The 24715-nt window shown below is 46.8% G+C and overlaps 1 protein-coding gene across 1 annotated transcript in view; it reads right to left on the bottom strand.

Moving 5' to 3' along the window:
- Positions 1 to 24715, bottom strand: part of LOC138267109 (EP-cadherin-like) — a 52653-nt gene that overhangs the window by 10464 nt on the left and 17474 nt on the right. The window contains exons 2-3 of the mRNA XM_069215958.1: positions 2732 to 2950; positions 1425 to 1534 (exon numbers count right to left, since the gene is read on the bottom strand). Of these exons, the coding sequence (XP_069072059.1) occupies positions 1425 to 1534; positions 2732 to 2950 (329 nt within the window). The remainder of the gene's footprint in view (positions 1 to 1424; positions 1535 to 2731; positions 2951 to 24715) is intronic.

Genomic DNA, 24715 nt, shown 5'->3' with positions numbered 1-24715 from the left:
CGGAGGCATATAACAAGAGTGGACTATATTAGAAGAAATCTGTCCTCCAAAATCCCAGAGTTTCAAATTAAATAAATTAACAAGTTATCTAAAATCATGAGGCCTTCCCTGCCCCACCACTTTTCTCCTTAAATTTCACATCCAGCCTTTATGTTTACAATTAACTTTTAAAATCCACGTGATGTGTGCAGGCAAAGGCCGAAATAAAGTGTTTTTAGTTTTAGTTACATTTATATTTGATGAGGTCTTGTAAAAACGTAAGACAGCTCATAACCAAATTTCTCTGAAAATCACTGCACTTTAATCAAGAGTTTCAATTAGCAGTGCGCTTTGTACGCAAATGTTAAGTTTGTAAATATTTAAAAGCGAAGACTAGGCAGCAGGCTAAGCCTTGGGAACAGTGTGCAGCTCGATTAATGAGCCTGTTTTAAACAACATCCCCTCAAGCAACTGGATCACTCCAGATTTTCACCAGCTGCTCTCCGTAGACCTTTATACTAATCCTCAGCACTTCTGACAAGTCTCCATGCATGGCCCCTTCTTCTACAATCACGTACTGAAGGCACACACTCACCAGCTTTACTGTTAAAGGATAGGAGGCTTCAATGTCGCCCCGCCGACTGGAGGAAATGAATTGGGTTTTTGCCAAGGTCCAGAGATTGCTGGATACATAATACATATCAGTCACCAGCACAGGTTGCAGTACTCGCATACTCACCACAAACTCTCTATTTGAAGCAGGACTGCCTGTCACTAAGCCAAGAAACCTATCACACAGGAAGGAGCTTCCGTAGCTGTGAGGAGATTTAGCCAAAGGAGCACTGAGAACGGTGGGCATCTTTCAGTCCCTCCCACAAGGACAGCAAGTGAGCTCTACTCCACTCCTCCAATCCCCTGGTGCAACCAAGCTCTGTGCTGCAGTCTTTTGGAAATTATAGCAATGGATCTGAAGCAAGAACTAAATACTGGTTTCAATGTGCATGCAGGGGCTTTAAAGGCCTCAGTTAGTAAGCAGTTTTAAACGACACACCACCAACTAAAACATTTTAGCAACTCAAAGCAATTTTAGGTATTTACAGAAGACGGGACAATTTTAGTCTACAACGGCCAGCCGGGTCTACGTGTGACTTGAAAGATAACCACTGCCAGAGAGGATCCCTTGCAGATTGTACATTCGCAAATGTGTCTTTTGTGAATAATCTGGCATAGATGAGCCAGTATAGGGCACAGTAATCTTAAAGCAAGCCGGAAGCCATATAAGTGATAAACAGTAAAATAAAATATTGCCGGGTAAGATGCTGTCAAAAACTGCCTTGTCAACGATGAAAAGGACATGATATTATTGAGCTCCTCTCTCCGCCCAAAAACCGCCCATTTACCCTCTAGAAGTGCTAGCATAATGCACGCACCAGTCCCCAGCTCACCTGGTCATCCACTCCACGACCCGCTTTTCCATTGTGACAAAGGTTGTTCCTGGGACCATCCACTGCCAACAAAAGCGGCTTCTTCACCAACCACAGGAAAAAAAGAAGAGCTGCAGGGAGAGAGGCCGTGTGCAGTGAGCCTGTGCCCTTCAGAGAAGCACGCCCTAGAGAAGTGGGCTGAATGCAAGAACAGATTGAGCCACATGCACCGGTCCGTGTGCTCTGACACCATCTCGAACCAAATCAAACTTCCACATTATGTGTCAGGGTCACTTGGTCGCAATTATTAACATCAAAATGTACTTAGCTTCCTGGAGTAAATCACAAGCCCCCCTCTGCATTTCATTTCTTGGGAAAAGGACCAAACAAAGAACATCTAAGCGCAGTTTGTTTCGGCCTCTATAATACGAAACCATAGACAGGCCACTGATCCTTTATTGGTGGGGCAGAATCCTCAGATAATACTACATATGACAAGTAAGCCTGGTGAGGTCCAGTACAGGTCCATTATTCAAAGTGCATCTTTCAGAATGGCTCCAGCAACAAACTCCGACTCACAGAGCTCTCAGGTCCACCTACGAGCAGCTCATCCCTACCAGGTATTTTCCTTTGCATCCCTTCACATGCAGTCTTGATTTTAATAAGGGTTCAGCAAGACTACAGAAGATGTAGCCTAGTGGTTTCAGCTGCGGTCTTTGCAACCACTAGACCAAGGGTTGAATCCCAGCCTCTGAGCTACATTCAGCATCATGTGATGCTGGGCACACTGCTTAATCTCCCAGTGCCTAACGTGTGTAAACTGTATTTGTGTAGTCCTTACTTGATGTAGGCAATATCCTCTCTTGACACCTCACATAATGCACACTGCTCCGTGGCCAGACAAAGCATGGAGCTAGAAAACTGAAAAACTCGCTTTTGAGACATTTCTATACATTTACAGTTCAAGCAAGTCTCTTAACTCAAGGCAGAGATGAGGGATAGCTTGAGAACTGTTCCTCAGCCTTGGTGCCTTTGGCAACGAGTATTATGGTCTGAGGATTATGATCACCCAGTAACCCACATGTCTTGTTTACTCACAAATGATGGAGACCTCTTCCTATACCTTGGCTTCACCATATAAGCCCATTCCCCTCAATACCTCTCTTCTCACGGACATTGTCGCATTGCTGAGCTCTGGTCTAAGCAACAACTATAATTGCTAAAAATAGGCTCATCAAACAAATTTACTACTGTTTGTTTTTTTCCCACTGGGCTGTGAAAGAGACTTTTACAGATGCATGTAGTTGTAGTTACTAATTCGTACTTACTCAGTAGTCCTTTAACAGACACCAAGATGGCGAGAATGATGGGCAGGCCAAATGCAGTGTCTCCCTTCCCAGCACACCTCCTGGTGCTCCTGCTACAAACGCAGGCGGTTGCGTTCACCACCGTCAGCCGCTCCTTATTCTGGTTGTCAAACAGCCTCAGATAAATGTGGTAGTATCCTTCGTTTAAATCTATTCTTGGTTTCAGCAGCGCTGCAGTACCTGTGGTGTTGGAAGCAGAGTGTGCAAGGTGAAAGAGAAAAAAAGGGTAGATAAAGCTTCATACCTTGATGCACAGGAATGCATGATTCAAATCCACGAGGGCTTTGTACCAGCCTCCAATTCAGATCGAAAAGAATACCTATCCCTGCATTAACCCACTAAGATTGCAAATCACAACAGCAAATTTGTCAGAAGGATATAAAAATTGATTTACGGGAACACCCTACAAACGTAAACTAGGGTTCATGCATAACAGACCCTTAAAATGGTAATTCATAATTTCACCAAGAAAAATCTCAATTGCAAACACTTAAAAAATTAGAACCCCACTGTAATCCATTCTCTGCCAAATAAGGGAAGGTGGGTGGAAACATGCCTTATTGAAGTTTATTGAATTCTGAATAACCAACTTCATAAAATGTTTGGCTTGACTACTTTCCACATTAAGGGGCATATTTACAAGCCCCTAGCGCCACCTTTCTCCGCCCTAACGTCATTCCTTTTTTACAATAAGGTGGTGTTAAGGAGGCCTTTCTCCCAAGCCGTATGTACAAAGTGGCGCAATACTTGCATTGTGCCCTTTTGTAAACCCTTGTGCCACATTATGCCTTTGCCAGGCATAATGTATGCAAGGGGGTGTTCCGACGCAGGGAACCCCCAAAACAATGGCGCAGTGAAATTTACAACATTTCACTGTGTCATGTTTTCCGTAATTCTTAACGCCTGCTCACAGCAGGCATTAAATTACGCACCTATTTTAATCAATGGGTCTCCCTGTGCTTTGCTGCACTAGCGTCAACATTTTTGACACTTGTGCAGCAAAGTGCCACAATAGTGTCAACAATGTTGACGCTATTGTCCTAACAACCGCCATGGTGCGCATATTGTGGTATTGTTAGGTGGGGCAGGGGCGACGCAAGAAAAGTGGGGCATTGGGACCGAAGCACCACTTTCTTGTAAATATACCCCAAGCACGTTATGGAGGAATGCCAAGTAAAAACGTGTATTATTGCAAGTTTCAACATTAATGGGACATATCTCCAAACCAAACAAAATACGACAACACAGACCTCTACAGAATACACTCACCCAGCATCCAAAACAAACTGAGTAGCTACTTATTCGACCACCCACACATCACTTGGTGGACTCGTAGGGAGAGCTAAAATGCTACACAAACACTAAACTACAAGGATAATTTCTGCACAAACACTATATTACAAGTATGAAATGCTGCACAAACACTATACTACAACCTTCAGCGAGTAGGTGCAGAACTGCAGCTTCCAATTGTAGGCGCTAAGCAATGGCTCAGCAAGCCAGCAGGGTGACTGTTCAGCTAGAATCTCCCACCGCTGCAGGAAAATACATCAGCAAATGAGCAGCCTGCTGATTTGTTTGCTGGGGTCTTTGCCTGGAGCCCCAACCCTGGGGGAGGACTCCAGCCCCCCTCGTGCTGCCCTGCAGGGAGGAGGAGAGTGAGCGCATCGGCCCGGCAGCACCCGGGGAACAGGAGGCTAAGAGCAGGCCATCTGTGCATGTAAGAGCCGGAAGAGACCTGGCTGGGACACCTCTTTTGGTCCTGTGCTATAGGGCTCTGGGACATTTGCTGAAGGTAGGCTCTTACCTCCTTTTGATTATGTGCAAGAGGAATGCCAGTACGCTAAAAGGTGGGCCAACCAGTGTTATCACAAACTATCTAACCTCAGGTATGAGTGTCTTAAGTACTGACATCGATATAATAGAGAAAATGATTGATGCAGTGCAGTTGCAATCCGGCCAACTGTTAACTGTGTCACAGGTTTATACTACCTAAAGCTGGTGTTTTTATAGTAATATCAATGTCTCTTTATCATTGATCATTCCTTCTACAGAGTATGGGAGAGTAGGCAGGCCTGGGGTAGGGTTCTGATGGATTGGGGGAATGCTGTTTTATGGATTTGTTCTCTTGTTTTACTGACACAAATGCCAGTAAAAACATACTTGACCTAACTTCCTTAGTTTCTCTAAAGTTTTCCCTCATGAAAGTCAAAGTAATCTGGTGTTACATCTGGTTTAAAGTTTTATATTTGCGTGTTCTGGTCCCGCCTGACTTTTTGATCATAACCTTTGTATTTTAACGTCTTTGATCAAAGATCAACTGATGTAGTAGTTGGTCTGTGGCGGCTTTGTTGATACGAGGGGTGGGGAAAATGACTCTTTCTGGGCATAAACCTTAGGGATGAGCACTAAAGTTATTATTTTAATATAATCTGGGGTTTGCTTGTGACCTGGGATAAAGGAATGGGTATCAACCAGATTTTCTCCCATTGCTTTGTAGATTTCAGCACCCTTATCAATCGTGCCAGTGACCATAATGCGCTCTCTTTTTCTCTCAATTTAAATTTGAGGGGTGAATGCAGTAGTAAGGAAGTGGGGTATATTTATTACAAAAGGAACAAGCATTTGCAATGAAACAGGTCTCGCATTTGCTTGAGTTAGAGCTATTGGCGTTGTAAATGCATACATGTACTTTTCTTGCCACATAAATTGGTCATCCCTGTCACATAATTTGGTCCTCTCTGCTACATAATTCCAGTGGCCCTGCATATAACTAAAGCACTTCCATTTACTTCCTTCCTCTATCTGCAACAAAAAATGAAAATATTGCTATTATTTATTGTATTTATTTATATTTATATTCCTCCCCCCCCCCCAAATATAGTGCTGTTATCCAGAGATGGCCTAGACAGAAAGAGCACATCATGCTGATCGTTTTGAGGGTGGTCCCATTGTTCTTGGACCACCACACGGTTATGGACAAAAATGTTTTGTAAAAGGAATGCCCCGCAAAGCATTATGCGGCGAGTTTTCAAGTGCAGCGAATATTGTAGTATCTTGACTGTAATGCTCAGAACAACCCCTAGAAGACACTACGGTAAAAATAGCATTTGTAGGAAACATGGTCATGTTACCATATAGTCAGCCCCTAGAGGGCATAACCACATGAAAAGAGAATGGCAGAAAGTAATGCAGTGTAACCACATATTTAGACTCTAGAGGGTGTGGTGCCTTACACATTTTCAGGCCTAATGTAATATTACAAACAAGGCCCTTAAAAACAAAAAGTACTCTCAGCCATAAAAAAACTTAAAGCCATGACAGCTTAAAAAAGACACTACATGGGGGGAGAGGTTACTCTTTTGGGGTCCCCCCAGCCTAGTGTGGGGACCCAGAGATAGACAGAAGTGGCACATATTGCTAAATGGTTTGGTGGTGGTCCCACTGTCCTAAAACCACCAAAGGTTGAGTTATGGGCCAAAATTTTTGTGAAACAAACGCTCCACAAAGCATTATGGGTGAGTTTCCCAAGTGCAGTGAATATTGTCGTATCAGCTTTCCCGCTGTGCCGGGAGAGCTGGGTTGAAGATTTCTGTGATTTTCTTTTTAAAGTGCACCAGTTTGTATATTTTTCAACTGCTAAACTTGTATGAAAGTGGTACTCATATAAAGTGCTCCTTCGTTCGAGTTCGAGCTATATGAAACTTTCAAAAATAAATAAATAAAAACAAAGCCCCTCTCCAACTTGCAGCCTTTGGGCACAGACACCACAAAGAAACAGCAGCATGCCCAAAAACAAGGAAGAGGAAGAAACAACATAGGGACATGGAACGTGAAGCCGAGAGGCAAATTAAAAAAGAAAAAAGTAGTGCACCACACTAAGGTATATGATCGATCATGCAATAATCCATGTAACAGGGTCAGTCTCCAAGGCAGTAACAAAGCAGCCTCAAGGCGGGACAAACGTAAAGCTTTTACCTACAAAATCAAGGGAATTTTGAAAGGCAGACCAAGGAACAAATTAAAGTGATGGAGGCATGAGATGGGCGTGCTGAAAGCCAGCAGAAGTAAATTTCAACATGGCAAGGCCAGTGCATGCGTGCTGCCTAGGCACCACCTAAGAAAGGAGTGAGAATTAAATGGGATAGCGGTAATCCTCAACAGTTTATCTCCGAGTTAATAAACAAGAAGACTGCTCTGGGAATTGCTTGGATTACGATGCAGATCCATGTGCCACTACAGACAATTTTGTTTTTTATGCTCCTCTATTTCACAAATGTTACTTGCAAACAAAGTTTTTAAATAAAGCACAGATGTGGAGATGGTCTAATGCTGCTTGCAGTGCTGCTCACAGAGAACTGAAACAGCTCTTAAAACAACCACAAGGTGTTCAAAAGATAAAACATTTTGCAACACATTTACAAGACAGTTAAAGATGGAAAAAAGAGATAAGAAGCAAAGCTTGGGATGACTTTGGGGCTGCAGGGAGTACTAATGATAGTAGAGGGCTATGGGGAATAGTAAACCGTTCTTTCTTTACAGATCATTCAACTTCTAGGGACGACTGTCTTATAACTGCTGATACTTGGCCAAACCAATTCAGTAAGGTCTTTGACTGTGATCATATACATCATCAATCACCTGGAGATGGAAGGGAAGAGGTAGTTGATCCTACAGCAGCACTAGTTTTATTCCAGTCTGTAAATATTACATAAGTTACAACTACTATTAAAAAGATACCCTAAGGGAAGGCGTCTGGTTTAGATGGAGTCCCGATGGATGTTTTTAAAGAGAATATTCTATTATGGTCTCCGATAATACCAAATGTGATCAGAGCAGTGACTATCAGCCCAATCACTGGGTCTTCAAAAAAGGCAGTAATTGTCCCTGTTTTTAAAAAACAGGACAGAAATCAACCCTGTTTTTACTGTCCCATTTCTTTTTTGAACTTGACTACTAAAATTCTGGGATGAGTTCTTTCTAGGCTTATGCCTTGGGCCGAAGAAAATCTCATTGTGTCAGACAAACAATTGGGTTTCCTTCAGGTTTTAGTACAGTAGGTCAATCTATTAATCTCTAATGTCTACTAGAAAAGTATAGTAAAGCTAGCAGAGCAGTCATTCATGTTTTGATCATGGACCTCTTCTGTGCATTCACTATTCTAATAAAGCAGGCCAAATTATGGTCCATAATGGTAAACCTGAGTGTAGAGAAAGCACTTGTGGAATTGTTGAACGAGTTACTTATCATTGGTAACACTGTATCTGGTAGATACACTATCTATTCCTTACCTTAGAATATTCTCTAGGCGTTCGACTAGATCCAGAAGCTTTTCGAGCAGTACCTACATACACTAGGTGGCGTCGCTCAACTCTGCGTTGGCGTAGTCCACGCTGGAAGTGACATGCACAGTGTCTATATAGATGCCACCCCACCAAGCTGACATCAGTTACTTGTTTTGATCTTGCCACGCCGAAGTGGAGCCACAAAAGTTGCTGATGTACCAGTCTGTAGACACTAAGGACCTAATAAAGGTTACCCTATATGGAGAAATCTGTTTCCAGAGTGGGGAGGATGGGAAGGTCGTTAAGGAATCTGCAGCTAAATAGAGTCTCTACCTGATAAGGTGTTTACTGAAGGTAAGTAACTTGTTCATCTGATAGACACTTGTTGCCGCATATTCCTTACCTCAGAACAGACAGCGAAGAAATACCTCTCTGTAGGAGGGTCTGCAAACAGATCTAGAACAGAACCAGATTGGGCAAAGTGCCCATCACAATGGACCAGACTGTCCAGACAGTAGTGCTTGATAATGTGTGCAGAGATGCGCACATCGCAGCCTGACAGATGTCCAAGCTAACACAAAGGTCACAGCTCTGGCCCTGGTAGAATGAGCTCAGAAGCCCTCAGGGGTGTGCTTCTTGGCCAGTGAGTAGCAGATTTTAATGAAGTGTACAAGAGATGGTCTCTTTATGCATGACCTTTCCTTTGTTCCCCTTGACAAACCCAATGAAGCGTTGATCACCCACCCTGAACTTACTGGTACAATCAATGTAGAATTACAATGCTCTTTTTGAGTCCAGTCGATGGAGTCTTTTATCCTCTGTGGAAGGGTGAGGCAGAGCAAAGAAGGTAGGCAACATGATGGTCTGGTCTACGTGAAAAGGTGTTACTTTTTGTGGCAGGAAAGAGGCGCGTGTTCGCAAAACCAGTTTGTCTGGGGGAATTTAGATGAATAAGGAGGGCGCACAGAAAGTGCTTGCAGTACAATAACCCTTCTGGGCGATGCAATGGCCACTAAAACGGCTATCATTAAGTTTAACAGGCATAGACAGCAATTGTGCAAGGACTCAAATGGTAAGCACATCAGAAAGGCCAAAACTAAGTTCAGGTACCCCTGGGGCATGACAAAGGGTTTGTAAGGGTACATACGTTGTAGTCCTTTTTGAAAATGAGTCACAGCAGTGACTTGAACAGGGAGAGTTTGTCCAGCAACTGCAAAAATGCAGATATGGCGGAAAGGTAACCTTTAACTTTGCCCAGAGCAAAGCCCTGCCTGGCTTTCCTCCACTGTGGATGAGCAAGGTGGAGCAAAGAAAGTAGGCAATGTGATGGACTGGCCTACATGAAAAGGTGTTACCACTTTTGGTAGGAAAGAGGAGCGTGCTCTCCAAACCAGTTTGTCAGGGATAAAAGTTGTGTAAGGAAGGTGCACAGAAAGTGCTTGCAGTTCACTAACCCTTCTGGCTGATGTAATGGCCACTAACAAGGCTGTTTTTAAGGTCAAAAGGCATAGAGGGCAATTGTGGAAGGACTTAAATGGTGATCACATCAGGAAGGCCAAACTAGGTTTGGGTCCCATTAGGGCATGACAAAGAGTTTTTAAGGGAACATATGTTGTAATCCTTTTAGAAAACAAGTCACATCAGTGATCTGAACAGGGAGAGTTGGTCTGCCAACCATAAAAAATACAGATATGGCCAAAAGGTATCCCTTAACATCGTCCAGTGCAAAGCCTTGGTGGGATAACAAGAGGACAAACCACAATATTTCAGACAAGGGTGCAGAAAGAGGATCAACATTTTTGGAAGCACACCAAGCTACAAATTTGTCCGAACAGCAGGCTTGTGCTGTTTTGGTTGAGGGATATTTGGCTGCTGAATAACATCATGGACTTCTGGAGAAGGCCAAAAACTGTTAACTGCCCGATGCTCAGTCTCCATGCATAAAGATGGAGTGTATGCAGGTTTAGGTATAAGACCCGGCCCTGTTGCTACCACAGTTGAACCTATCGAAGAGGCAGCCTGATTGGAAGACTGATGCTCCTGCTCAGGAATTTGGGATACCGTACTCTCATTGCCCAATCCAGGGCCACAAGGATGGGTTGGGCCCAATCCTTCCTGATCTTCTTGAGAATGCTGGGCAGGAGTGGTATAGGCAGGCAGGCACACAGGAGGCCTGGGGTCCACTCTAGGTGAAATGGGCCTCAGAGCGAGAGTTGCCCTGGAAACTCCAGTGCGCACAAGTGCTGACATTGTGCGTTCTCAGCAGTGGCAAATAGATCTAACCAAGGTTTCCCCCAATCTCTCAAGAAACCTTGCCCCACCTCCGGATAGCGATGCTGTTCATGGACCACTAATCTGAGTTTGTCTGTTCTGGCCTTCAGAGAGCCTAACATAAGTTGAACCATCTGGGAAATGCCTTGACATTCTAACCATGTCTAGTAATGCAGGGCCTCTTGACACAGGATCCATGACTCTATTCCCTGCTTGTCTTAGTACCACATGTGATGTTTTCTGTGAACACCTGAACTAACCTTCCCTTGATAGAAGGAAGGGAGGCTTTCATTGACATTCTGCATGCTCTTAGCTCCAACAGTTTTATGTGGAGCTGAGACTCTGCTGAAGACCAGATTCCTCTGAGCTTCAGATCCCTCAGATGGCCGCCCCAGCCTAGGAGCGATGCATGTGTAAGTACAATCAGCTCTGGGTGGGAAGGGAGAGGGTATGCTGCCGACCCAATTGGGGTTGTCAGCCACCGCTGCAGATCTTTTGCAGTTCCCTTTGATATTTGCACCAGGTCAGAGAGCGTGATGCTGCACTCACTGGGGCTTCAGGTTCTACTTCAGTGCCCGCATATGCCAATGGGCATGTGTTACCAGCAGGATGCAGGAGGCCATCAGACCCAGCGGCCTGAAAGTCAGTTTCACCTAAATCCTGGATAGCGACTGAAACTTCAGTTTCATAACCTAAATATCCTAGATACGCCATTCCAGAGGATAGGCTCGAAACTGCCCTGTATCCAGAAGAGTTCTGAAAAAAAGGAAGTGCCAGAAGAAGTAGGTGTGACTTTGGCACATTGATAGTGAACCCCAGCAAATACAGGATGTGCACCAGAGTCTGGAGGTGGGAAACGACTGCCTGGGGTGTGTCCACCTTCAAATAGGCAATCGCTGAGGTAGGGGGAAGACTGTTATCCCTGACCTCTGCAAGTGAGCTGCAACCACCAAAATCACGTTGCTGAACACCTGAGGGGTGCTGACAAGGCCAAAAGGGAGCACAGCGAACTGCTAATGCTCGTGGCCCACTGTGAACTGCAGTGAACGCCTGTGAGCATGCAGGATGCAAATATTAAAGTAGGTGTCTTTCAGGTCCAGAGCTAACATCCAGCCTCCAGGGTCAAGGGAGGACAGAACCCGAGCTCACATGAGCATCTTTGATTTCTCCTTCAGGAAGAAATTGAGAGGTTGAAGGTTAAATATTGGGAGTAGGCCTCAGTCCTTCCTGAGCACCAGAATGTAGAAGCAATAATAACCGTGACCTACTTCTGATGCCGGCACCCTCCAGATTGCTCTCTTGGCAAAAGAGCCTGATTGAGCATGTAGGATGTTATGGACTGCCAGCAGGAAAGGAGATGTTGGATCCTGCTGCCAACTGTTTCCCCATGAAGGTACGAGGGCCAACTAAAGTGGTTTTAGGACTACAGCTGTCGGGGATGGGCATACTTGGTAGGCCTTGAGCTGTGTGTTCCACGAGACTTGTGGGAAATGCGTCTGTGGCCATGAAAGGGCAAGAGGGGCTTTTGCCCTGGTGGCTGGGTGAGAATGGACCAGACTGGTAGCCCGTACTGCAGCCACAGAAGGGCAGAAAAGCGAAATGGGGTTTTCATAGGGCCATGGAAGTACCTAAGGACCTGGCAGTGGTCTGGCTGTCCTTTAAGCACTCCAGTGCTAAATATGCCTAGTCACCAGAAGAGGCAGGTGCCATACATTAGAGGGCATATCCTTAAAGAATGCCTGCACATCCCTGAAAAGCTGAAAGACCTCAGCCAGGCATGGAGTCTGACTGCCACTGATGGCGCAATAGCTCTGCCTAGCGAGTCAGTTGTATCCAGTCTGCATCAGTGGTAAATTCTGCTGTGTCTATGTCATCGAAAACAGCCTGTGTTGGTATGACTCGGGCCTTCTCCGAGACCAAGGCGGCACTAGGGTAACCAAATTCCAAACCATGTGCGTGTACTGGCCCTAAAGGCGTGCAGTGTTCACTGACTGTAGTGCAAAGATGGCAGAAGAGAACATCTTCTTGCTAAAGGTATCCAGTCTCTTGGATTCCCTAACCAGTGGTGTGGTAGGGATCGCACCACGGTTGACCTTGGCTGTGGGGCCTGGACAACCAGGTGGGGTGCTTAATGAGAAATGCTGGAACCCAAGGAGCGCAGTGAAGGTGGTGGGCAATTGTCCTGTACACAGGTGCCCTTGCAAAGGGCTTGGCCCAGAACCCCAGCAGGACACCAGTGAGGGCTTCATTAAAAGGGAGGAGAGATTCTGAGGGGCTGACTCCCGATTGAAGCCCCTTTGTCAACACAATTTTCTTTCCACAGGGCAGCAAAAGGTCCAGAACCTCATCCATCCTTCTCGCCACAGTTGCAAAGGAAGCCCCTTTCTCTGTAGCCACAATAGGAGGCGAGACCAAGCCAGTGTCTTGGGAGGTGTCCAAACCACTGGCATCCACAAGTTCCTCATAAAAATTATCTTCAGCCTCATTAAGGGGGTTGGTTTAACGATAAGGATCCTCCCCAGTCATGCTCCTCTACAGTCATATCAAAAACAGCAGGCCCTGGCTCTGACTCAGAAGGTCGAGTTCCGGCTAGCGCCAGAGTCGACATCGGGAACGCTGACCCAGTTCGATATCGCAGTTGAGTATGATTATGGGGTTGCCGCCACCATCAGGCATCTGCTGCGCTGGTAGCAATGTCACTGTAACAGGCTCCAAGAGAAAGAACAGAGGCCCTCATTACAACCCTGGCGGTAGATCCCGCTTACCGCTGTGCTGACGGCCACCAAGATACCGTGGCAGAAATCCACTACAGGTATTAGTACCCACATCTCGTAATCCGCCACAATAAAGACACCCACACAAGTCCACCACACCAAAGGCCAGTGATAAACTGGCGATAGCAAAACCTACACCATCACGCCAACAGGAATACTCCCACACTATCACGACTCACAAATCAACTCGCGGTCATTCAACCGCAGTAATCCATTGGCAGTAGACACCGCCACGCTCAAAATACACACACATTTACAAAACACCACCACATTGGAAAATTCAAAATACACACACCTGATACACATACAAACGCCACACCCTCACACCACTATAAAACACACACCCACATTACCCATAACCCCTTACAACAACATTGCAAATAGCAAACACAACACCAGCATCTACAGGCACACAACACGCACCTCAAAGAACACACACCAACACAACATTTCACACAGCACATTAAACATCACCTCACATATCACCACACCACATTATGACACCTCAAAGACACCCCAGGTTTTCTGAGGCGGAACTCAGGGTCATGGTGGAGGAAATCATCTGGGTAGAGCCACAGCTATTCGGATCACAGGTGCAGCAGGCCTCCATTGCAAGGAAGATGGAGCTATGGCGGAGAATTATCGGCAGGGTAAACGCAGTGGGACAGCATCCAAGAACACAGGATGACATCAGGAAGAAGTGGAACGACGTACAGGGGAAGGTGCGTTCCGTGGTATCAAGACACCAGGTAGCCGTACAGAGGACTGGCGGTGGACCCCCACTTCCTCCCCCACAATTAACAACATGGGAGGTGCAAGTCTTGACGATCATGCCTCCTGAGGGCCTCGCAGGAGTAGCAGAAGGACTGGACTCTGGTAAGGCAAATATATACTATGATATCCCCCCCCCCACACTACCTGCATGCCATCACAAACTCCTACCCCTACCCTCACACCCATCACCCCAACACCTCACAGATACCCCACTATCACAACCCACACATCCCAAAACCAAGCCCTGCATGTAACACCAATGCATGGACACCCATCACGAAAGCATGTCCAGTAGAGAGACTCATCCAGGTCCCATAATCACCAATCACACAACGGCCAAGGAAATAATGCAAGCACAGGAGTAGAGGGTAACTCACCCATTGCACAAGATGGCACACACAGATACAATAACAATGCATTTACACCCCAACAGGACCCCTACCCAACGTCACCAGGCAGGAGGTGCCAGCCATATCCAGTCACCCTACAGAAGAGGCCCACAGTGACAACAACAGCTCTGCACGCCTGGCTCAAGATGACCCGTTCGGCCCATCAGGGACCTCTGGACAGTCGGTTCCCCTGCCACAGTCACAAACCACCACCCCCCTCAGGAAACACCACCACAGCACCCACCCAGCGGGCCCATCCCTCTGTCCCCAGGACACATCAATCAGCAGTGTGTCCACCACTACAGGGACCCCAGGCAACCCCACTAACCCAAGACAATCAGGGACCTGGGGTCAGTGGCAGTGGGCACACAGTTCAGGGGACAGAGGCACAGGACAACAGGGAAACTGGGAGGACTGCTGTGCGACAGGGGGAGGACAGGCTGTGAGAAAGTAGCCTCTTTCTAGCCTTGTTACCCCCACTTTTGGCCTGTTTTTGAGTGTATGTCAGGGTGTTTTCACTGTCTCACTGGGATCCTGCTAGCCAGGGCCTGTTGCTCATAGTGAAAACCCTATGTTTTCAGTATGTTTGTAATGTGTCACTGGGACCCTGCTAGTCAGGACCCCAGTGCTCATAAGTTTGTGACCTATATGTATGTGTTCCCTGTGTGATGCCTAACTGTCTCACTGAGGCTCTGCTAACCAGAACCTCAGTGGTTATGCTCTCTCTGTACAAATTGTCACTAACAGGCTAGTGACCAATTTCACCAATTCATATTGCCATACTGGAACACCCTTATAATTCCCTAGTATATGGTACTGAGGTACCCAGGGTATTGGGGTTCCAGGAGATCCCTATGGGCTGCAGCCTTTCTTTTGCCACCCATAGGGAGCTCTGACAATTCTTACACAGGCCTGCCATTGCAGCCTGAGTGAAATAATGTCCACGTTATTTCACAGCCATTTACCACTGCACTTAAGTAACTTATAAGTCACCTATATGTCTAACCTTTACCTGGTAAAGGTTGGGTGCTAAGTTACTTAGTGTGTGGGCACCCTGGCACTAGCCAAGGTGCCCCCACATTGTTCAGGGCAAATTCCCCGGACTTTGTGAGTGCGGGGACACCATTACACGCGTGCACTATACATATGTCACTACATATGTATAGCGTCACAATGGTAACTCCGAACATGGCCATGTAACATGTCTAAGATCATGGAATTGTCACCCCAATGCCATTCTGGCATTGGAGAGACAATTCCATGATCCCCCGAGTCGCTAGCTCAGACCCGGGTACTGCCAAACTACCTTTCCCGGGGTTTCACTGCAGCTGCTGCCAACCCCTCAGACAGGTTTCTGCCCTCCTGGGGTCCAGCCAGGCTTGGCCCAGGAAGGCAGAACAAAGGACTTCCTCAGAGAGAGGGTGTTACACCCTCTCCCTTTGGAAAAAGGTGTCAGGGCTGGAGAAGAGTAGCCTCCCCCAGCCTCTGAAAATGCTTTGATGGGCACAGATGGTACCCATCTCTGCATAAGCCAGTCCACACCGGTTCAGGGATCCCCCAGCCCTGCTCTGGCGCGAAACTGGACAAAGGAAAGGGGAGTGACCACTCCCCTGACCTGCACCTCCCCTGGGAGGTGCCCAGAGCTCCTCCAGTGTGCTCCAGACCTCTGCCATCTTGGAAACAGAGGTGCTGCTGGCACACTGGACTGCTCTGAGTGGCCAGTGTCGGCAGGTGACGTCAGAGACTCCTTCTGATAGGCTCCTTCAGGTGTTGCTAGCCTATCCTCTCTCCTAAGTAGCCAAACCTTCTTTTCTGGCTATTTAGGGTCTCTGCTTTGGGGAATTCCTTAGATAACGAGTGCACGAGCTCATCAGAGTTCCTCTGCATCTCTCTCTTCACCTTCTGCCAATTGACTGCTGACCGCGCTGGAAGCCTGCAAAACTGCAACAAAGTAGCAAAGACGACTACTGCGACCTTGTAACGCTGATCCTGCCGCCTTCTCGACTGTTTTCCTGGTGGTGCATGCTGTGGGGGTAGTCTGCCTCCTCTCTGCACTAGAAGCTCCGAAGAAATCTCCCGTGGGTCGACGGAATCTTCCCCCTGCAACCGCAGGCCCCAAAGAACTGCATCACCGGTCCTCTGGGTCTCCTCTCAGCACGACGAGCGAGGTCTCTTGAACTCAGCAACTCTGTCCAAGTGACTCCCACAGTCCAGTGACTCTTCAGTCCAAGTTTGGTGGAGGTAAGTCCTTGCCTCCTCACGCTAGACTGCATTGCTGGGAACCGCGTGTTTTGCAGCTACTCCGGCTCCTGTGTACTCTTCGAGGATTTCCTTTGTGCACAGCCAAGCCTGGGTCACCAGCACTCTAACCTGCATAGCACGACCTCCTGAGTTGTCCTCCGGCTTCGTGGGACCCTCTTGTGCAACGTCGGGTGAGCTCCGGTTCACTCCACTTCGTAGTGCCTTTTCTGGCACTTCTGCGGGTGCTGCTTGCTTCTGAGTGGGCTCTTTGTCTTGCTGGACGCCCCCTCTGTCCCCTCACGCAATTGGCGACATCCTGGTCCCTCCTGGGCCACAGCAGCATCCAAAAACCCTAACCGCGACCCTTGCAGCTAGCAAGGCTTGTTTGCGGTCTTTCTGCACAGAAACACTTCTGCACGACTCTTCACGACGTGGGACATCCATCCTCCAAAGGGGAAGTTTCTAGCCCTTGTCGTTCTTGCAGAATCCACAGCTTCTACCATCCGGTGGCAGCTTCTTTGCACCCACAGCTGGCGTTTCCTGGGCATCTGCCCACTCCTGACTTGATCGTGACTCTTGGACTTGGTCCCCTTGTTCCACAGGTACTCTCGTCAGGAAATCCATCGTTGTTGCATTGCTGGTGTTGTTGTTTCTGGCAGAATTCCCTTATCACGACTTCTGTGCTCTTTGGGGAACTTAGGTGCACTTGGCACCCACTTTTCAGGGTCTTGGGGTGGGCTATTTTTCTAACCCTCACTGTTTTCTTACAGTCCCAGCGACCCTCTACAAGGTCACATAGGTTTGGGGTCCATTCGTGGTTCGCATTCCACTTCTAGAGTATATGGTTTGTGTTGCCCCTATCCCTATGTTCCCCCATTGCATCCTATTGTGACTATACATTGTTTGCACTGTTTTCTATTGCTATTACTGCATATTTTGGTATATTGTACATATATTTTGTGTATATTTGCTATCCTCATACTGAGGGTACTCACTGAGATACTTTTGGCATATTGTCATAAAAATAAAGTACCTTTATTTTTAGTATATCTGTGTATTGTGTTTTCTTGTGATATTGTGCATGTGACACTAGTGGTACTGTGGGAGCTTCACTCGTCTCCTAGTTCAGCCTAAGCTGCTCTGCTAAGCTACCTTTTCTATCAGCCTAGGCTGCTAGACACCCCTCTACACTAATAAGGGATACCTGGGCCTGGTGCAAGGTGTAAGTACCCCTTGGTACTCACTACAAGCCAGTCCAGCCTCCTACGTTGGTTGTGCAGCGGTGGGATAAGTACTTTGCAACTACTTACCACTTTTGTCAGTGTACTTTTCATAAGAGTAAAATATACAAAACAAGTTCAGTGTATGTACACCTAACCAAAAAGTTTTGCTTTTCTCCTCTCACTTCTTTACTAAGTGCTGAAAAGTACCTCTAAAACTTTCAAAAAGTTCTTTAAAAGTTTAAAAAGTTTTTTTTCTGTTCTTTAAAAAGTTCTGAAACTTTGTCTTTCTTTTTCTGTCCCTTAAACTCTTGTCTATCATGTCTGGTACAGGCCAAACTCTTGATCTGTCCAGCATAGCTTATGACAACCTTAGCTGGAAGGAAGCAAGGAGTCTCTGCATAGATAGAGGTTTAGGGGTAGGGAAGAATCCCTCAAGACAACTGTTGGTTAATATGCTCATTGAACAAGACAAGACCTTAGTTGGCACTTCTGGTGAGAAATTGGCTGATGGTTCCCAATCTGATCCTGGGGCACCCCTAGCAAAAGATTTGGGAGGGAATCTTTCCAACCTGCCCCTTAGCAGGCCACCTAGCATAGCTGGTACTGATGTGAATTAATATCACAGTAATAGTGTTGTTTCTCATCACAGAAGTGTTACTTCTGTAGGCCAGAATGTTAGAGTCCCATCTGTTAGGGACAGGTCTCCCTCTATTCATTCACACCATTCTTCTGTTTCAAGGCATGCCCAACTCACCCACCCTGATGACAGAGTGTTAGAAAGGGAGCTCAATAGATTGAGAGTGGAACAATCCAGGCTGAAGCTCAAGAAGCAACAGCTGGATTTAGATAGGCAGTCCTTTGATTTAGAAAAAGAAAGGCAGAGGTTGGGGTTAGGACCCCATGGTGGCAGCAGCAGTATTCCAAATAGTCATCCTGCAAAAGAGCATGATTCTAGGAATCTGCACAAGATAGTTCCCCCTTACAAGGAGGGGGATGACATTAACAAGTGGTTTGCTGCACTTGAGAGGGCCTGTGTTGTACAGGGGGTCCCTCAAAGGCAGTGGGCTGCTATCCTATGGCTATCTTTCAGTGGAAAGGGTAGGGATAGGCTCCTTACTGTTAAAGAAAGTGATGCCAATAATTTTACAGTTCTTAAGAATGCACTCCTTGATGGTTATGGCTTAACCACTGAACAGTACAGGATGAAGTTCAGAGAAACCAAAAAGGAGTCTTCACAAGACTGGGTAGACTTTGTTGACCATTCAGTGAAGGCCTTGGAGGGGTGATTACATGGCAGTAAAGTTTCTGACTATGAAAGCCTGTATAACTTAATCCTGAGAGAGCATATTCTTAATAATTGTGTGTCTGATTTGTGGCACCAGTACCTAGTGGACTCAGATCTGACCTCTCCCCAAGAATTTGGAAAGAAGGCAGACAAATGGGTCAGAACAAGAGTGAACAGAAAAGTTCATACAGGTGGTGACAAGGATGGCAAAAAGAAAGATGGTGAGAAATCTCAGGAAAAGCATGGGGACAAGGGTAAAACCAAAGATCCTTCTTCAAATCCTAAACACTCTTCAGGGGGTGGGGATAAAACAAATTCTTCCTCTTCTTCTCAACCCACACACATAAAAAAGCATTGGTGCTTTGTGTGTAAAAACAGAGGCCATAGGCCAGGGGATAAGTCCTGTCCAGGTAAACCCCCTGAGCCTACCACCACTAATACATCAAGCTCTAGTGCCCCTAGCAGTAGTGGTACTAGTGGTGGGACTGCTGGCAACAGTCAAGCAAAGGGTGTAGTTGTGTTCCCTTATGGGTCCATCATAGAAACTGGGGTAGTCAGTCCCAAGACAGTTTCTGTCACACCTAGTGGCATTGGCCTTGCCACACTAGCTGCTTGTCCCCTTACAATGGATAAGTAGAGGCAGACAGTTTCAATAAATGGTGTTGAGGCCCAGGCCTACAGGGACACAGGTGCCAGTATCACTTTAGTGACTGAAAACCTTGTGGCTCCTGAACAACACATCATTGGACAACAGTATAAGATTATTGATGTCCATAACTCCACTAAGTTTCTTCCCTTAGCTATAGTTCAGCTTAGTTGGGGTGGAGTTACTGGCCCTAAGCAGGTGGCAGTATCACCTAGCTTACCTGTAGATTGTCTCTTAGGTAATGACCTAGAGGCCTCAGGTTGGGCTGATGTAGAGTTCTATACCCATGCAGCCATGCTGGGTATCCCTGAGGAATTGTTCCCTCTCATTTCTACTGAAATGAAAAAGCAAAGGAGAGAAGGCCTCAAAACTCAGGATCCCTCTCCAACAACAGGTAAAAAGGGTATCACAGTATCCCCTACCCACCCTACCATTCAGGATACCATTCCTGTGGTGGGAGAAGCCTCTCCTGGGGTGGCACCTGTTCCAAGGGAATCATCAGCTGGCATAGCTGTACTCCCTGAGGTAGAAGTACCTCTCTGTGGGATAACTAACATTGGTGAGAAAAAGAGCACCATTTTAGTTAACATGGAGCATCCCTCCAACCCTCCCAGAGAAACTTTAGTGCAGAAACCCTGCACTGCCTCACAACACTTAGGACAGTATCCCTGCCCTAGTGTGGAGCTCATAGGACAGCATCCCTGCCCTGCTCCAACTAAAGAGAAACAGCATCCCTGTTCTCTCTTCCAGCAATATGGACAAAGTTTTTGCCCAGCTATGGCTTTACTGAGACAGCATCCCTGTCTGGCATTCTCATCACTAGAAATAGGTTCAGTGGATAATTCCCACTGCTCTAAACTAAAACCTACTGATAGAAACTCTGAAAATATATCTTCACATTGTTGCTTAGCTAAAAAACTTCAAACAGGGTGGTTTACATCCCCACAGGGAAGTAACCATATAGTGGATGATAAAGGGAGTAACCAGTCTATTGCAGAGCTACTCTCTACTTATCACCACTTAAACAATAAAGTCTCAACTGGCCAAGGTTAGCCTTATTGTCCTTCGTTTGGGGGGGGGGGAGGGCGGTTGTGTGAGAAAGTAGCCTCTTTCTAGCCTTGTTACCCCCATTTTTGGCCTGTTTGTGAATGTATGTCAGGGTGTTTTCACTGTCTCACTGGGATCGTGCTAGCCAGGGCCCGGTGCTCATAGTGAAAACCCTATGTTTTCAGTATGTTTGTTATGTGTCACTGGGACCCTGCTAGTCAGGACCCCAGTGCTCATAAGTTTGTGACCTATATGTATGTGTTCCCTGTGTGATGCCTAACTGTCTCACTGAGGCTCTGCTAACCAGAACCTCAGTGGTTATGCTCTCTCTGTACAAATTGTCACTAACAGGCTAGTGACCAATTTCACCAATTCATATTGGCATACTGGAACACCCTTATAATTCCCTAGCATATGGTACTGAGGTACCCAGGGTATTGGGGTTCCAGGAGATCCCTATGGGCTGCAGCATTTCTTTTGCCACCCATAGGGAGCTCTGACAATTCTTACTCAGGCCTGCCATTGCAGCCTGAGTGAAATAACGTCCACGTTATTTCACAGCCATTTACCACTGCACTTAAGTAACTTATAAGTCACCTATATGTCTAACCTTTACCTGGTAAAGGTTGGGTGCTAGGATACTTAGTGTGTGGGCACCCTGGCACTAGCCAAGGTGCCCCCACATTGTTCAGGGCAAATTCCCCGGACTTTGTGAGTGCGGGGACACCATTACACGTGTGCACTATACATATGTCACTACATATGTATAGCGTCACAATGGTAACTCCGAACATGGCCATGTAACATGTCTAAGATCATGGAATTGTCACCCCAATGCCAGACAATTCCATGATCCCCTGAGTCGCTAACTGCTGCTGCCAACCCCTCAGACAGGTTTCTGCCCTCCTGGGGTCCAGCCAGGCTTGGCCCAGGAAGGCAGAACAAAGGACTTCCTCAGAGAGAGGGTGTTACACCCTCTCCCTTTGGAAAAAGGTGTCCGGGCTGGAGAAGAGTAGCCTCCCCCAGCCTCTGAAAATGCTTTGATGGGCACAGATGGTACCCATCTCTGCATAAGCCAGTCCACACCGGTTCAGGGATCCCCCAGCCCTGCTCTGGCGCGAAACTGGACAAAGGAAAGGGGAGTGACCACTCCCCTGACCTGCACCTCCCCTGGGAGGTGCCCAGAGCTCCTCCAGTGTGCTCCAGACCTCTGCCATCTTGGAAACAGAGGTGCTGCTGGCACACTGGACTGCTCTGAGTGGCCAGTGTCGGCAGGTGACGTCAGAGACTCCTTCTGATAGGCTCCTTCAGGTGTTGCTAGCCTATCCTCTCTCCTAAGTAGCCAAACCTCCTTTTCTGGCTATTTAGGGTCTCTGCTTTGGGGAATTCCTTAGATAACGAGTGCACGAGCTCATCAGAGTTCCTCTGCATCTCTCTCTTCACCTTCTGCCAATTGACTGCTGACCGCGCTGGAAGCCTGCAAAACTGCAACAAAGTAGCAAAGACGACTACTGCGACCTTGTAACGCTGATCCTGCCGCCTTCTCGACTGTTTTCCTGGTGGTGCATGCTGTGGGGGTAGTCTGCCTCCTCTCTGCACTAGAAGCTCCGAAGAAATCTCCCGTGGGTCGACGGAATCTTCCCCCTGCAACCGCAGGCCCCAAAGAACTGCATCACCGGTCCTCTGGGTCTCCTCTCAGCACGACGAGCGAGGTCTCTTGAACTCAGCAACTCTGTCCAAGTGACTCCCACAGTCCAGTGACTCTTCAGTCCAAGTTTGGTGGAGGTAAGTCCTTGCCTCCTCACGCTAGACTGCATTGCTGGGAACCGCGTGTTTTGCAGCTACTCCGGCTCCTGTGTACTCTTCGAGGATTTCCTTTGTGCACAGCCAAGCCTGGGTCACCAGCACTCTAACCTGCATAGCACGACCTCCTGAGTTGTCCTCCGGCTTCGTGGGACCCTCTTGTGCAACGTCGGGTGAGCTCCGGTTCACTCCACTTCGTAGTGCCTTTTCTGGCACTTCTGCGGGTGCTGCTTGCTTCTGAGTGGGCTCTTTGTCTTGCTGGACGCCCCCTCTGTCCCCTCACGCAATTGGCGACATCCTGGTCCCTCCTGGGCCACAGCAGCATCCAAAAACCCTAACCGCGACCCTTGCAGCTAGCAAGGCTTGTTTGCGGTCTTTCTGCACAGAAACACTTCTGCACGACTCTTCACGACGTGGGACATCCATCCTCCAAAGGGGAAGTTTCTAGCCCTTGTCGTTCTTGCAGAATCCACAGCTTCTACCATCCGGTGGCAGCTTCTTTGCACCCACAGCTGGCGTTTCCTGGGCATCTGCCCACTCCTGACTTGATCGTGACTCTTGGACTTGGTCCCCTTGTTCCACAGGTACTCTCGTCAGGAAATCCATCGTTGTTGCATTGCTGGTGTTGTTGTTTCTGGCAGAATTCCCTTATCACGACTTCTGTGCTCTTTGGGGAACTTAGGTGCACTTGGCACCCACTTTTCAGGGTCTTGGGGTGGGCTATTTTTCTAACCCTCACTGTTTTCTTACAGTCCCAGCGACCCTCTACAAGGTCACATAGGTTTGGGGTCCATTCGTGGTTCGCATTCCACTTCTAGAGTATATGGTTTGTGTTGCCCCTATCCCTATGTTCCCCCATTGCATCCTATTGTGACTATACATTGTTTGCACTGTTTTCTATTGCTATTACTGCATATTTTGGTATATTGTACATATATTTTGTGTATATTTGCTATCCTCATACTGAGGGTACTCACTGAGATACTTTTGGCATATTGTCATAAAAATAAAGTACCTTTATTTTTAGTATATCTGTGTATTGTGTTTTCTTGTGATATTGTGCATGTGACACTAGTGGTACTGTGGGAGCTTCACTCGTCTCCTAGTTCAGCCTAAGCTGCTCTGCTAAGCTACCTTTTCTATCAGCCTAGGCTGCTAGACACCCCTCTACACTAATAAGGGATACCTGGGCCTGGTGCAAGGTGTAAGTACCCCTTGGTACTCACTACAAGCCAGTCCAGCCTCCTACATTGGTTGTGCAGCGGTGGGATAAGTACTTTGCAACTACTTACCACTTTTGTCAGTGTACTTTTCATAAGAGTAAAATATACAAAACAAGTTCAGTGTATGTACACCTAACCAAAAAGTTTTGCTTTTCTCCTCTCACTTCTTTACTAAGTGCTGAAAAGTACCTCTAAAACTTTCAAAAAGTTCTTTAAAAGTTTAAAAAGTTTTTTTTCTGTTCTTTAAAAAGTTCTGAAACTTTGTCTTTCTTTTTCTGTCCCTTAAACTCTTGTCTATCATGTCTGGTACAGGCCAAACTCTTGATCTGTCCAGCATAGCTTATGACAACCTTAGCTGGAAGGAAGCAAGGAGTCTCTGCATAGATAGAGGTTTAGGGGTAGGGAAGAATCCCTCAAGACAACTGTTGGTTAATATGCTCATTGAACAAGACAAGACCTTAGTTGGCACTTCTGGTGAGAAATTGGCTGATGGTTCCCAATCTGATCCTGGGGCACCCCTAGCAAAAGATTTGGGAGGGAATCTTTCCAACCTGCCCCTTAGCAGGCCACCTAGCATAGCTGGTACTGATGTGAATTAATATCACAGTAATAGTGTTGTTTCTCATCACAGAAGTGTTACTTCTGTAGGCCAGAATGTTAGAGTCCCATCTGTTAGGGACAGGTCTCCCTCTATTCATTCACACCATTCTTCTGTTTCAAGGCATGCCCAACTCACCCACCCTGATGACAGAGTGTTAGAAAGGGAGCTCAATAGATTGAGAGTGGAACAATCCAGGCTGAAGCTCAAGAAGCAACAGCTGGATTTAGATAGGCAGTCCTTTGATTTAGAAAAAGAAAGGCAGAGGTTGGGGTTAGGACCCCATGGTGGCAGCAGCAGTATTCCAAATAGTCATCCTGCAAAAGAGCATGATTCTAGGAATCTGCACAAGATAGTTCCCCCTTACAAGGAGGGGGATGACATTA

This window comes from Pleurodeles waltl, chromosome 12, assembly GCF_031143425.1.
Source record: "Pleurodeles waltl isolate 20211129_DDA chromosome 12, aPleWal1.hap1.20221129, whole genome shotgun sequence".
NCBI classification, from domain to species: domain Eukaryota; kingdom Metazoa; phylum Chordata; class Amphibia; order Caudata; family Salamandridae; genus Pleurodeles; species Pleurodeles waltl.
Note: the sequence above shows the minus strand (reverse complement) of the source record. Positions and strands in the feature narration are given on the sequence as shown.